This window comes from Strigops habroptila, chromosome 11, assembly GCF_004027225.2.
Source record: "Strigops habroptila isolate Jane chromosome 11, bStrHab1.2.pri, whole genome shotgun sequence".
NCBI classification, from domain to species: Eukaryota; Metazoa; Chordata; class Aves; order Psittaciformes; family Psittacidae; genus Strigops; species Strigops habroptila.
The window spans coordinates 13512991-13526085 of NC_046360.1; the positions used below are offsets into that span (position 1 = coordinate 13512991).

At 45.0% G+C, this 13095-nt stretch overlaps 1 protein-coding gene across 1 annotated transcript in view; it reads left to right on the plus strand.

The window, feature by feature from the left end:
- Nucleotides 1-13095, plus strand: part of FBXW8 (F-box and WD repeat domain containing 8) — a 54538-nt gene that overhangs the window by 1931 nt on the left and 39512 nt on the right. The window contains exons 2-4 of the mRNA XM_030500372.1: nucleotides 1415-1519; nucleotides 9850-10014; nucleotides 11433-11521. Of these exons, the coding sequence (XP_030356232.1) occupies nucleotides 1415-1519; nucleotides 9850-10014; nucleotides 11433-11521 (359 nt within the window). The remainder of the gene's footprint in view (nucleotides 1-1414; nucleotides 1520-9849; nucleotides 10015-11432; nucleotides 11522-13095) is intronic.

Sequence of the window (13095 nt, forward strand, 5' to 3'; positions counted from 1 at the left end):
TCCAACCTGGCCTTGAACACTGCCAGGGATGGGGCAGCCACAGCTTCTCTGGGCACCCTGTGCCAGCGCCTCAGCACCCTCACAGGGAAGAGCTTCTGCCTCAGAGCTCATCTCAATCTCCCCTCTGGCAGGTTAAAGCCATTCCCCTTGTCCTGTCCCTACAGGCCCTTGTCCAAAGTCCCTCTCCACATTTCTTGTAGACGCCCTTTAGGTATTGAGGTATTGGAATTACTGAATATTAGGTGTAGAATACCTCTTGCATTAAAAACTTACATGCAGCCATATTCTACAACAGTTTTCCTGTGTAACTACTTTTAATAAACCCAGCACTGCCTGTATGTCCTCCTTCATTGATACTGCCAAGGGTCCAGGTTTAAATGAGCAAGGAACATAAAAGAGACCTACAAAGAAACAAAGGTATTGTGGTTAGAGTGGTGGTAAGGAGCAGGGGAAGATCCTGATTTGGGATCTACCTGACTTTCTGATGGCAAACTGGAGACAGGTTGTAACTGAGCAGCTGATGTTGTGCATATGCATTGATGGAGAGGGATCAGGCGTTCAGGAGCACCTGGGAAGTGTACAGGAACCAGGAAAAAGCACCAGAGAGCAAAACATCAAAATAGGTGACATAGAAATGCTCAGAATGGGCTCATTTTGCTCTCCATATATTATATAGTATAAAAATTTGGAATATCCAGGCAGAAACGAGGGAGACAAATCTTGATGTGATAACTGCAGGAAGAAGTTTAATAATTATATAGTCAAAACAAACAAAAAAGCATATAAGAAAAATATATGTACTGCATTTAGCTTTAGAATGAAATGATAGATTCTTTAACTTGTTTTTTTAGATACTTAATCAGTTAAAGCAGCAACTCATTCAGCACATTACATATTAAAAAGACATTTATATGTTACTAATGAAAGACAGAGATTGTAAAACAATTTCCATTCAGTTTGATGTCAAAATATTAATTTTCCATCATCTGTGTTTGAAATCTTGTAAATGAAATTAATACTGGGCATATGTCTTCACAGGTTGATCTACTTGTTTGGTCTTTTTGATGCTTAAACCTCAGACAAACTTTTTCACTAGAACTTGTGTCTTGCCTTTCTCTGCCATCTGACTATAGACAGTTCTCCTCAATCTGCCTTTTAGCTCCACTTGCCTTCGAATATTCTTTACCTGATATGACTCAGAGAGAGCAAAGAGTAGTTCAGGTACCTTCAGTCAGCATGGTCTGTCTGATGCGCTGTTACAGGAAGGAGAGGCAGAATTACTTTTACCTTTTTGATGGAACTATGTTGGCACTGAGGATACAACGTCCTTCCTCCATCCCATGGTAACTTTTGCTACTACTTAGCTGTGCATTAACAAAGCCTAACAAATTATTGTCTCTTTCTTTCTTTTCAGAATGAGATAAATGAGGTTCCTTTCTTTGATGTTCAGCTGCCTTATGAGCTGGCACTGAAGATATTTCAGTACCTTGGCAAGACGGAGTTGGGAAGGTGTGCTCAGGTGAGTGCTGCTGACTGTTTGCTTCTCTGATACCACATAAATTGGGCAGGAATATTCAGGAAATAGGCACCTTGCAGGACAGATGTGTGGTACCCCTTGTAGCTCAGCTGATTGTGCTTTTACTTACTGGAGATACCTCCAAAGCTGGATATTGAAAAATAATGGTAAATGAACTGGATTTAGAGCTTGCAGTTGAGTTTAAATAAAGCATTTGTGGCCTGGTCAAAAGTGAAGCCTTAACATTTAAAAGAGATACTTGCAAAGATTTTTTGATTCAAGTGGATGTACTTAGGAACAAGTGAGTGTCTTGCTGCAATAGTTAGAACTCAGCACTTTGCAGTGCTAAGGGCATGGCAGCAGAGGTGTTCTTCCAACTTTTCAGTGTGCGTGACCTGAACCGTAGGAATTGGAGTAGTAGCTTTTTGTCTGTAGTAATTTCATGTGAGGCTGAGTTGTTAAGTGACACTTATTTCCCATCACCCCTAAGGGGTTCATAGTTTTATTTGGTGATACTTTCAGATAATGCTTTCACCAGTCTGTACTCAGACATGGTCCATGTGTAGTAATTTATGTATAGTTGTAAACTGCCCATCTCTTCAAGCAGCTTTACTAACTTAAACACTCACACACACCTGATTTGGGATTGTTCAGCCCACATTACTGAGCCTCTTTATGTCCTTTCTTCACACACTGAAAGATTAATCTCTTCTCTGAATGAATCTTCAAAGCAAACTTCATTGCAAGTGCTGATTATCCTGTGAACTGGAGAAGAATATTGTGGGTATTCACTGCCACCCTCTCACATGGCCACTGGTCAATGTTTCAGGCTGGTGTTCACTGAACTCTTACGCACAAAGCACGTCTTGTAACTTCACAAAAAGTCCATCCAAAACCATTCCTTGTGTTACACTTGAGCCATGCTCTGGATTGTTTGCAGGAGAAAGAAATGATAGCATGTAAAAACTGACACGTGTCAGGCAGGGTGCAGCTTTGTTGGGGATGGTAAACTGGGCACAAGTATTGTCCAGATGGCACGTGTCTTGAAATCAGGCTTTTAATGTTCAGTAAGAGCAAGTCATGGTGTTAAATAGCCACCACAGTTGTTTATTGTTTAAATCTTTGACTTGTGGATGCCTTTTACAAACAAGAGCTGTTAGAAGAAGAATAATTCCTCTTTCAGGGCTTCTGTTGCAGAGGAAGAATTTCTCTAGGATTATTTTTTAGCGCTGTCCAGGAGACTAAAGCTTTCAGATATGCTGGAGTTCATCATTTGAGGTAGAGAGATGTGATCAGTAAAGGCCACATCCCATGAAATGGAATATGGATGCATTTCTTGAGTGGATTACTTTAGGGTTATTCTTTCTCCATCTCTTTTTTTGTGTTTTTTTCGTTTGGTTTGCTTTGTTTCCCTTGGGATGATCAGTTTATCTCATGGCATAATAAAAAGATTGGCTGGTGAAGGGCTGCTCCTTTTCTCTGTGCTTGGGCTACACTTGATTTCACTTTGGTTTATAACTTGAGCCTGTTCTAGTAAGAATTGCTTTAACACTGAGAAGATTTTTCACCTTTCTCATTCCCCTTCTCACACTGAGTCAGTTGGTCCTTCATGGCAGCTGACAGGTAGCTGAGCAGATGCCCACTGTTTTACAAGGCTTTCAGAATGAGATGAAGATCCAAGGCTTTTGGTGCAGAGCTGGCTGTTTTTGAAGTGTTCAAATAAAAAGCAAAGTGATAAAAATAAATCCCATTTTCATTTTTCTCTTGGTGGTTTGGTTTTTGAAGGGGGGGAAGCCCACTCGTGCTAAATGGAAAGCCCTGCTGCTTTATAGTGTTATCCCAGAAAGGTTTTTTATGAAGGTGCCTTGGGATTTTAATGAAATTGGGCCAGTTAGTGGAATTGGCATCATGAACGATGCGAGTGCCTTTGGAGAAAACCTGTTTGCTTAGTTCTTTATGCCAGATGGGTACCCGGCTAACAGTGGAGTAACCTGACTGCAGAGTCTCTCTGAGATTTAATCACACCACAGACTGCTCTGGAGAACTTTAATTTCACCCTGATATTTCCCTCCTCCCTCTCTTCCCCACAGCTTTTCTTTGAGTTTTGGAATTAGTACTCTAACCGACAAACTATCCGTATGGCATTTGAAATACCAAGCCCATGTGCAGCATGTAAATGGATGGTGTCATCAGTTCCTGAGCTCTGATGGGTTCGCAGGAGTTGTGTGATATTCCCTACTATCCAGCAGACCAGTCCCTGTTGATATCCCATGTTTATAATTCAAGGAGAAATGTATTCATGACTTAATGTGTCAGCAGAAGAGGCCAGAGTAATGGCAAAATTTTGCCTCTGCTTTGTGCCAGCCTCATGAGTACCTTTTGATTCTGTTCTGACCATTGAAAGATCTATCTATGCTATGAGTGATTCTCTACAGCTACCTGACAGGAGGATGGAGTCAGGAGGGGGCTGGTCTCTGCTCCCAAGGAACAAGGGATGGGACAAGAGGAAACGGCCTCAAGCTGCACCAGAGCAGGTTTAGATGGAGCTGAGGAACAATTCCTTCCCCAAAGGGTGCTCAGGCATTGGAACAGGCTGCCCAGGGCAGTGCTGGAGTCACCGGCCCTGCAAGTGTTCCCAAACCTCAGTGCCATGGGTTAGTGGTGGCCTTGGCACTGCTGGGAATGGTTGGACTTGATGAGCTTAAAGGTGTTTTCCAACCTAGTTGATTCTGAGATTCTTGTGTTATTTGGGGCTAATACTGCAGGCACCTGTAGTCAGCTTCACTCATGGTTTGAGGACCTGGCCTTTACATTGTCAGCTTTGTGACAAGCTGATATGTCTCATCTATGAACTTCTCCGTAAACTTACGGTTACTGCTTTCTAGTAAATACCAGAGACTGCATGATTTGCATTTTGTGGTGTGAAATACTTCTTGACAGTATAGACTGCATTTTGCACATGCTAAGGCAGTTTTATTTCTGAAGGGATCAGTGGGAAATTACCTGTTTGCATTTTCATCCCAGGGAAGATCTAGAAATGTTTACCAACACGACAATTGTGTATGTATCTAGGACAAGGAAGACTGTTTCTAGGAATATAAGAGTGAATTATCTTCTATAAATGGAGATTCAGATGCCTAACACAGTTAGGATTTTAGTGTTTATACGTTTAAAAGAAGAAGATCACGTATTTTTTGAGGATACTTTTGCATCAGGGTTGCGTATCGGTAAAAGAAATCACCCATCCTCCTCATAGTTGAGAGGGAGAGTAGAGAAACCAATGGATAAGGGTGTCTTGGGCTCAGGATGAGACTTAAAATTACAGAGGACCACTTGGTGAATAAGGAATTGGCTGGGTGGTCGTGCTCAAAGAGTTGTGGTCAGCGGCTCGATGTCCAAGTGGAGACCAGTGATGAGTGGTGTTCCTCAGGGATCAATGCTGGGACCGGTGCTGTTGAACACCTTTGTGGGTGACATGGACAGTGGGATCGAGTGACCCCTCAGCAAGTTTGCTGAGGACACTGAGCTGTGTGGTGCAGTCAACATGCTGGAGGGAAGGAATGGACGCACTGGAGAGGTCCTCATGCAGTGAACCTCGTGGAGTTCAACAAGGCCAAGTGCAAGCTCCTGCCCCTGGGTTGGGGCAATCCCCAGCACAGACACAGGCTGGGGGAGGCTGGATGGAGCAGCCTGAGGAGAAGGACTTGGGGTGCTGGGTGAGGAGAAGCTCCCCATGACCCAGCTTCAGTGAGTGCTTGAGCCCAGAACCCCCCCGTGTGCTGGGCTGCACCCCCAGAGCATGAGCAGCAGGTCAGGGAGGGGATCCTGCCCCTCTGCTGCGCTCTGGGGAGACCCCCCCCTGCAGTCCTGATCCAGCTCTGGGGCAACAGCACAAGAGGGACGTGGAGCTGCTGGAGCGAGGCCAGAGGAGGCCCCGGAGCTGCTGCGAGGGCTGGAGCAGCTCTGCTCTGGAGCCAGGCTGAGAGAGCTGGGCTGGGGCAGCCTGGAGAAGAGAAGGCTCCTGAAGGGGACACCTTAGAGCAGCTCCAGTGCCTAAAGGGGCTCCAGGAAACCTGGAGAGGGGCTTTGGACAAGGGCCTGTAGGGACAGGCCAAGGGGAATGGCTTTAACCTGCCAGAGAGGAGATTGAGATGAGCTCTGAGGCAGAAGCTGTTCCCTGTGAGGGTGCTGAGGCGCTGGCACAGGGTGCCCAGAGAAGCTGTGGCTGCCCCATCCCTGGCAGTGTTCAAGGCCAGGTTGGACACAGGGGCTTGGAGCAACCTGCTCTAGTGGAAGGTGTCCCTGCCCGTGGCAGGGAGTTGGAGCTGGCTGAGCTTTAAGGTCCCTTCCAACCTAAACCATTCTATCATTATCGCTGTGAATTGTAAGGATGAGCAGCTTCCACCTGGTGTGGCTTCCATCTGAATGGCTTTGGATTAAATCCGGTTTGGCGCTCCGTAATGTACTGAACTGAAGGTCCAGATATTTCTAAGTGAGGTCCCTGGCTTCAGTGAGTGAACCTTGACAATCCCTTTGTGTGTCTAGGGAAGAAAATAAAGCTAATGAAACAAAGACAGTTATCAGATGGAGAGGGATAAATAAACCTTCAGTAGGATTTGAGCCAGTTGATTTAGGTAGGATTAGGAGGAATTTAGCATTTAATGGAAGAGGTGGGCTTTGTTTGTTTCTTTTTTGGTCTTTTTAATAGCAAAACCTGTGTGAGTGAAAGCCTGTGAAGTCCTTCAGACCATTATTACTTGCTGAACTATAAGATATAAAATCATTCCTGTGTGGAGCTCAGGGGAAACCAAAGTTTCTTTGCTGAGAAAGGTTGAGAACTGTAGTAAAAAGATAATAAGAACACTAAAGGCAAAATGAAACTGGGAACTCTAAATCTATAAACAGCTCTGTAAGATGTTGTCATTGATGATTGTTGGAGCTTCTACGTAGTGTAGATTTGGAAACAATTATGTTTGTACTTTAATAAGAGCTTTGCACATCTCAGCTACTCCCCAACAAGCAGAATGTATGGGTGAGTATAAATAAAGCCATAATGCTCTGGCTTTCAGGGCCTCACCTGAAACTCAAAGTCAAGCAGATCTAATAAAGCTGACTTGGAGCCAATGGCTGGTTTTAATGCGGCAGCTCACAGTGGTGCTGTAAAGTGAAATGCTTGAGACACTTTTATTAGTGATTTCTTGCAGCTGAGCCTCGCTCAGTGGGGCTTTTACAAGGGATTTTCATGCTAGTTTTGGTGCAGTAAGAAAGGGCTGCGTTAGGGACCCTTTGGAAATCCAGGCTTGTAAAGCAGCAGGATTCAATGTAATTTGATTTAAGAAAATCATAATAGGAGAGGATCTTTATTCCCTTTGCATGTTTGTTCCTGAAAGTTGAAAAGGCAGCCTAAATTTTATGTAGTTCCCCCCCTTCTTTTGTTTTAATACCATCTTTATAAAACGCTTTTAAGACCTTGAATCTAGAAGGCTCTGTACAACATTGTCTATTTTGGCAAACTCCAAAGGTGTGTGTTTTTTCTTTCTTTTTGCTTTTTTTTTATTAAGCAAGGCAAACATTGCCATCACTTGGCTTTGTTTCCTTCTGCTTGGCCTCTAGCCTGTCCTCTCCATGTCAGCAGGAACACGCTGCTGGAACAGGAGGGGGGCAGGGGTGCTGCTTGTGTCGACCCGGCTTGGCCCAGTGCTCAACTCCTGCCCAGCAGCTGCTTTGGTTTGGTGTGTCAGCACAAAGCTGGGTGTTTCTTTTTCCTTTGAGCAGTAATATCTGGATTTATATTGCTTTAAAATCAAGTTGAGAGCAAATTCCCCACTAAACTGTAATGGTTTGAGGGTTTTTCTTTTGCTTTTGAACTTCCTGAGTATGTCCCTATAGGGAGAGGAGCATTAAGCACAGCTTTTTTATTACAGGATGATGTATAATGCTAGAGAAGACTCAGTGCTGTTTCTGTCATTTGTAAGGCATTGTGATTGCCCTATCCAGGTGGTTTGCTTTGTCAGATGATGGAAGAGGACTCTGTGTTTCTGCTAGTCTGAATTGAGGTCTCTTGGTGATTAGAGTATTATTCTGCTGGACTTGGATTCTCCTGTTCGAGAGCTGCTCTTATATGCAGGTATCCTTGGGCCCCTCATTGCAGGAGAGACATTGAGGTGCTGGAGCAGGGCCAGAGAAGGGCACCGGAGCTGGTGCAGGGCCTGGAGCACAAGTGTGATGAGGAACGGCTGAGGGACCTGGGGGGGGTTAGTCTGGAGAAGAGAAGGCTCAGGGGGGACCTTCTCGCTCTCTGCAACTGCCTGACAGGAGGATGGAGCCAGGAGGGGGCTGGGCTCTGCTCCCAAGGAACAAGGGATGGGACAAGAGGAAATGGCCTCAAGCTGCACCAGGGGAGGTTTAGATGGAGCTGAGGAACAATTCCTTCCCCAGAGGGTGCTCAGGCATTGGAACAGGCTGCCCAGGGCAGTGCTGGAGTCACTGTCCCTGCAAGTGTTCACACACCGTGTAGACAGGGCCCTAAGTGCCATGGGTTAGTGGTGGCTTTGGCAGTGCTGGGGAAGGGTTGGACTTGATGATCTTAAAGGTCTTTTCCAATCTGGTTGATTCTATGATTCTATCAGATATTAAAAACATATTCAGGTTATTCAGTCCACCCTTCTCTCTCCATATTAAACTTCTCTTTTTCCTGGAAGAAACAGATCATGAGATGTATCTTATGACGCAATCCTTGCTTCCTAGTGGGATGCTGGTTTTTGAGAGCAGCGATGATACATCTGTGTCTTCACTGCGAGACCAACAGGCAACACTATGTAAACAAGATAGCTAGAAGCTTCTTAAAGCTTTCCAGGGGAGATCTATGCTCTTCATTGCATGGATACTGTCCCACTGCTTGGGGACTATATAGGACACACCATGTGTGCAAGATGTTTTTGCACTTACTGTGACCCAGGGAGACCTGTAAGACACAGGGTCATGTTGATGGGTGCTTTCTGGACCGCAGCTGCTGTCTCCCTGCGATGCTGTGGGTGTTTTGGTTGGGCTGACTCGCCAGTCTTGGCCTGATGCTCCATTTCATAGAGCAGGCTAAGGCACGCTCTTCCAAGTCATCACATAACAAATTGTACAGATCACGTTACAAACTGCTTGATTTATTTTCCTAACCTCTGTGAAAGCCTCACTGCAGGCTTTGTTACTCCATGGCTTGTGTTCTGCATAGACTCCTAGCAAATCTCTGCTGCCAAAAGGATCTTGCACTTTCAGTATTCCTCATGCTCTATGTTTTTGTGACACTCTGCTTTGTGTTTGAAAGCTGTGGTTTTAAATCTGAAGCAAGGTTTGCCTAATAATGATAAAATACAAATTCCAAAATAGAGAACAAGTAAGAGTTCACTTTTCACCTCCGTGTGCCATGTTGTGTCTGTGGAACACACAGCAAGTGAACCCAGAGAGATGGTGCTGTTAGAGTTTGTATCAATGTGACACCTAGTTTCTTGGTGTAATCTGGGGACTGCAATGGACATCAGATGCTTAATTGTAAGATGCTTAAAAATGATGTCAGTCTGAGAAGGCTTTTTTAGGCTTTTGGAAGCAGTGTACAATTGATTGCTGCTTTCACTGGTGGCAGTTTTCATTGGTTACCTCTTTTTTTTTTCAAATTAAGAATTACATAGAACAAATTGCTACTTAAGTTGCCTCTTGCCTCTTGAATCTTTAATTCTAAGCCCACAATTGCTTGTGATGAGGCTGTTCTCTCTGCAATGGACAGCAACTTGAGGCTACTTGAAAAACTTAATAATTCATTCCTATTTATGCATACTGTAATACAATAGGTTATAAATCACTAATGTCATACACCTAATCAGGCATTGTCAGTAGGGCTTTAGAGATATTGTGGTGTGATCTGAGAGCTTTTTCTAGCTACAAATATGAACATAAATTCGTATTTTTGCTCTAAGCTTACAATGCTGTCTTAATTGTTTTCTTGTTTTTTTCCCTTCACAATTTTCTAATACACTGATTTTCCGGTGTCTTAGTGGCCACTGAATACTGGTGTCCCTCTGGCATGGAGCTTTAGTGGAGTAGAAACTCAGCTATTTTCAAAAGAATCCACAGAAAACAAGCCTTTTGTTAAAGGTTTGGGGTTTTTATACTCTCAGTAGTGTAAAGGGTGAAAAAATTTATTTCTTTAGGTGAGAATTTAGTCTCAGTTTATGCCTATATTGATTTATATGTGTGCATTTCAGATGTTACTTAAATAATTTTCCATGAAATCTATGTTTTACTTACAACTTCATGCTATACATATCTATAAATTTGTTTTCTAGGTCAGCAGGACGTGGAAAGCACTTGCAGAAGATGAAGTGTTGTGGTACAGGTTGTGCCAACAGGAAGGATACCTGTTGGATATGAGCATCTCTGATCATGCCTGTTGGAAGCTCGCCCTCAAGAACTGCCGGACCAGAGAGCGCACGTTGAAAACCAACTGGAAGGTAACAGGGAATTTCTTTAATGACATCCAGATGCTGTGGAAAAATGGGAACCTGGTTCAAGGAAGTGGTAGTGAAAAGCTGGTCTTTTGTATTGCAGCTTCTTTTTGCCAGTAGAAGGGGGAAAGCTGCTGAAGGATTTGTGAGACCTAGTCCTTGCTCCAATACCATTTTTTCCTCAATGACTGATTACTTTTGGGAGTGAATCTTTGTTTGCTATGCTGCTCCATTGACTTTGGTGAGAGAGACTTGTATACCTCAACCATCCATTGATAATGAGAATCAATCTTTAAAATGAAGGCTCCTTCCCCTGCTCATTACATACCCTGGCTAAAAGAAAGCTATCATTTTGTTGTTGTTGTGATAGTTGGTTCTCTACCTAAAGATTATAAGTGATAATAAAGAGCAATGATTTTCTCTTCATTTCCATCTGTAACAATTCCAGGCAGCAGGCATAAAATCCATGTGACTTTTTTCAGCTGCACTGCAGCTTGTCGGTAGCAATAGCAAAGCCTGGAGTTTTCCACAAAGCAGCAAGTTAATCATAGAATCAACTAGGTTGGAAAAGACCTTTAAGATCATCAAGTCCAACCCCAGCACTGCCAAGGCCACCACTGACCCATGGCACTGAGGTTTGTGAACACTTGCAGGGCCGGTGACTCCAGCCCTGCCCTGGGCAGCCTGTTCCAATGCCTGAGCACCCTCTGGGGAAGGAATTGTTCCTCATCTTCATCTAAACCTGCCCTGGTGCAGCTTGAGGCCGTTTCCTCTTGTCCTGTCCGTTGTTCCTTGGGAGCAGAGACCAGCCCCCTCCTGGCTCCATCCTCCTGTCAGGCAGTTGCAGAGAGCGAGAAGGTCCCCCCTGAGCCTTCTCTTCTCCAGACTAAACCCCCCCAGGTCCCTCAGCCGTTCCTCATCACACTTGTGCTCCAGGCCCTGCACCAGCTCCATTGCCGTTCTCTGGCCCCGCTCCAGCACCTCAATGTCTCTCCTGCAATGAGGGGCCCAGAACTGACACAGGATTCGAGGTGCAGCCTCACCAGTGCCCAGCACAGGGGGACAGTCACTGCCCTGGCCCTGCTGCCACACTGGTGCTGAGCCAGGCCAGGATGCTGGTGGCTTCTTGGCTGCCTGGGCACAAGCTGCTCATGTTCAGCTCTATTAATCAGCACCCCCAGGGCCTTTCCCAGGAGCAGTTTCCAGCCGCCCTTCCCCAAGCCTGGAGCGTTGCAGGGGGTTGTTGTGGCCCAAGTGCAGGACCCGGCACTTTGCTTTGTTGAACCTCATCCCATTGCCCTCAGCCCATGGATCCAGCCTGTCCTGATCCCTCTGCAGAGCCTCCTGCCCTCCAGCAGATCAACACTCCTGCTCAAGTCAATGAATGTGTGGCAGTGCCAACACCATGTCTTCTTTCTGTGCAGAACCGCATCGGTGCTGTGAGCCAGCTGCGGTACGAGCTGGGAAAGATTCTGTGTGATGTACATTCCTGCGATGGAGTTGTCATTGCTGGGTGAGTATGAGGCTGCCCGATGCTCACTTACACTGCTTGAAATCTCATGTACTGCTTTTAACACATTCAACAGAAGCACCTGCTAGAGGCAACGAGAATGACTTTTTCTAACTGCAGTTCCTTTGTGAGTGAGGGTGACTGTCCTTCAGGTGACTGATAATGATGGTTATCTACAAGTCATTTCAGCAGTGCAGGTTTTTATTGTACTATTCAAAAAGCTACCTCATGTGCATGTGGTCCCTCTAAAGTCTGCAGTACTTTGTGATGAGCTATATCCATTGTTTTGCTTTGAAAGCACCCAGATTGTATTAAATGTCATACGCATCTACTGAAAAATGCTCTCTTCGTTATTTTCTTCCATAAAAATCCCTTAATGACAAGGATGTTTTTGTGTGCTGTGGCAAGATAACTTTAGCAGGACTGTGACTTTCCTCCATTTTTATTTAGAAGACAATCTGGGGAGGTGAAGAACACCCAAAACCCAGAGAAACTCAAACTTCTCTTTCCTTAATATAAGGCTTTGTCAGGACCTTGATGTAACGTTGGCTATTCATTTGGTTTACACTCTTAAATACAATTTTAAGAACCTTGCAAATGCTTAGAAGGGGTTACCATGATTGTCTCAATAGGTGTAAGGCTTTACTGCTTGAATTTTACAGGCTCAGTAGTTAGTAGCCCTCTAGAAGAAGCCACACAAGTAAATACAAATGGTATCATACTGGAGGCAGTCAGAGAACACTGTCCTCAGCATACCAGAGCTCCATATTTGTGGTAGCACTTCACATTAATGGTATGTTTATGCATTATGGGATTAGAGAAAACTACTTATGAAGTACTATAAAATTCACACACTGGTTGTAAGAAAGGTGCTTTGGAATACACTGGGTGTAGATGACTCCCATGTATGGTGAAATGCTTTTCATAGAATCACAGAGTGGTTTGGGTTGGAAGGGACCTTAACGCTCATCCAGTTCCAACCCAGGGACACCTTCCACTAGAGCAGGTTGCTCTAAGCCGCATCCAAGCTGGCCTTGAGCACTGCCAGGGATGAAGCACTTGCCACTTCCTTGGGTGACCTGTGCCAGTGCCTCACCACCCTCAGAATGCTCTTGGGCAACTGAGAGCAGAAATCTGAACTAGCAGACAGCAGGAGGGAAAGGGGAATGTTAATCTTTGATGATTGGGTTGGTTTGTGCTTGGTTTTGGTTTTTTCCCCTTGTTTTCCTTCTGCATTTGCAGGTCTCCCTTCCTGTTCTCTCTGCCATCCTGTTCATTGACTATTGCTTCTCTTTCTCCACTTCTCGTGCAGTGTTTTCGCTGCTGTCGTTGGTTGTGTTAGAGCAATGGAAATGGTTCTGCTGAAGAGCTGAGCAGTCTCTGACCTCCGGAGGGGCAGTGCCACACAGTGGTTAACATGAACAGTGGCCATGGAAGAGGCTGGAAGAAGTTGTGTGGCTGGAGCACCACAGGTCTTAGGTTGGCTTGTGCCTGATGTGAGACCCTTGAGCCACTGCTCAGACACCGCAGGTCCTGGCCTGCTGTGGTCTGCGGCTGGGCTCCAGCTCAGCCCATAG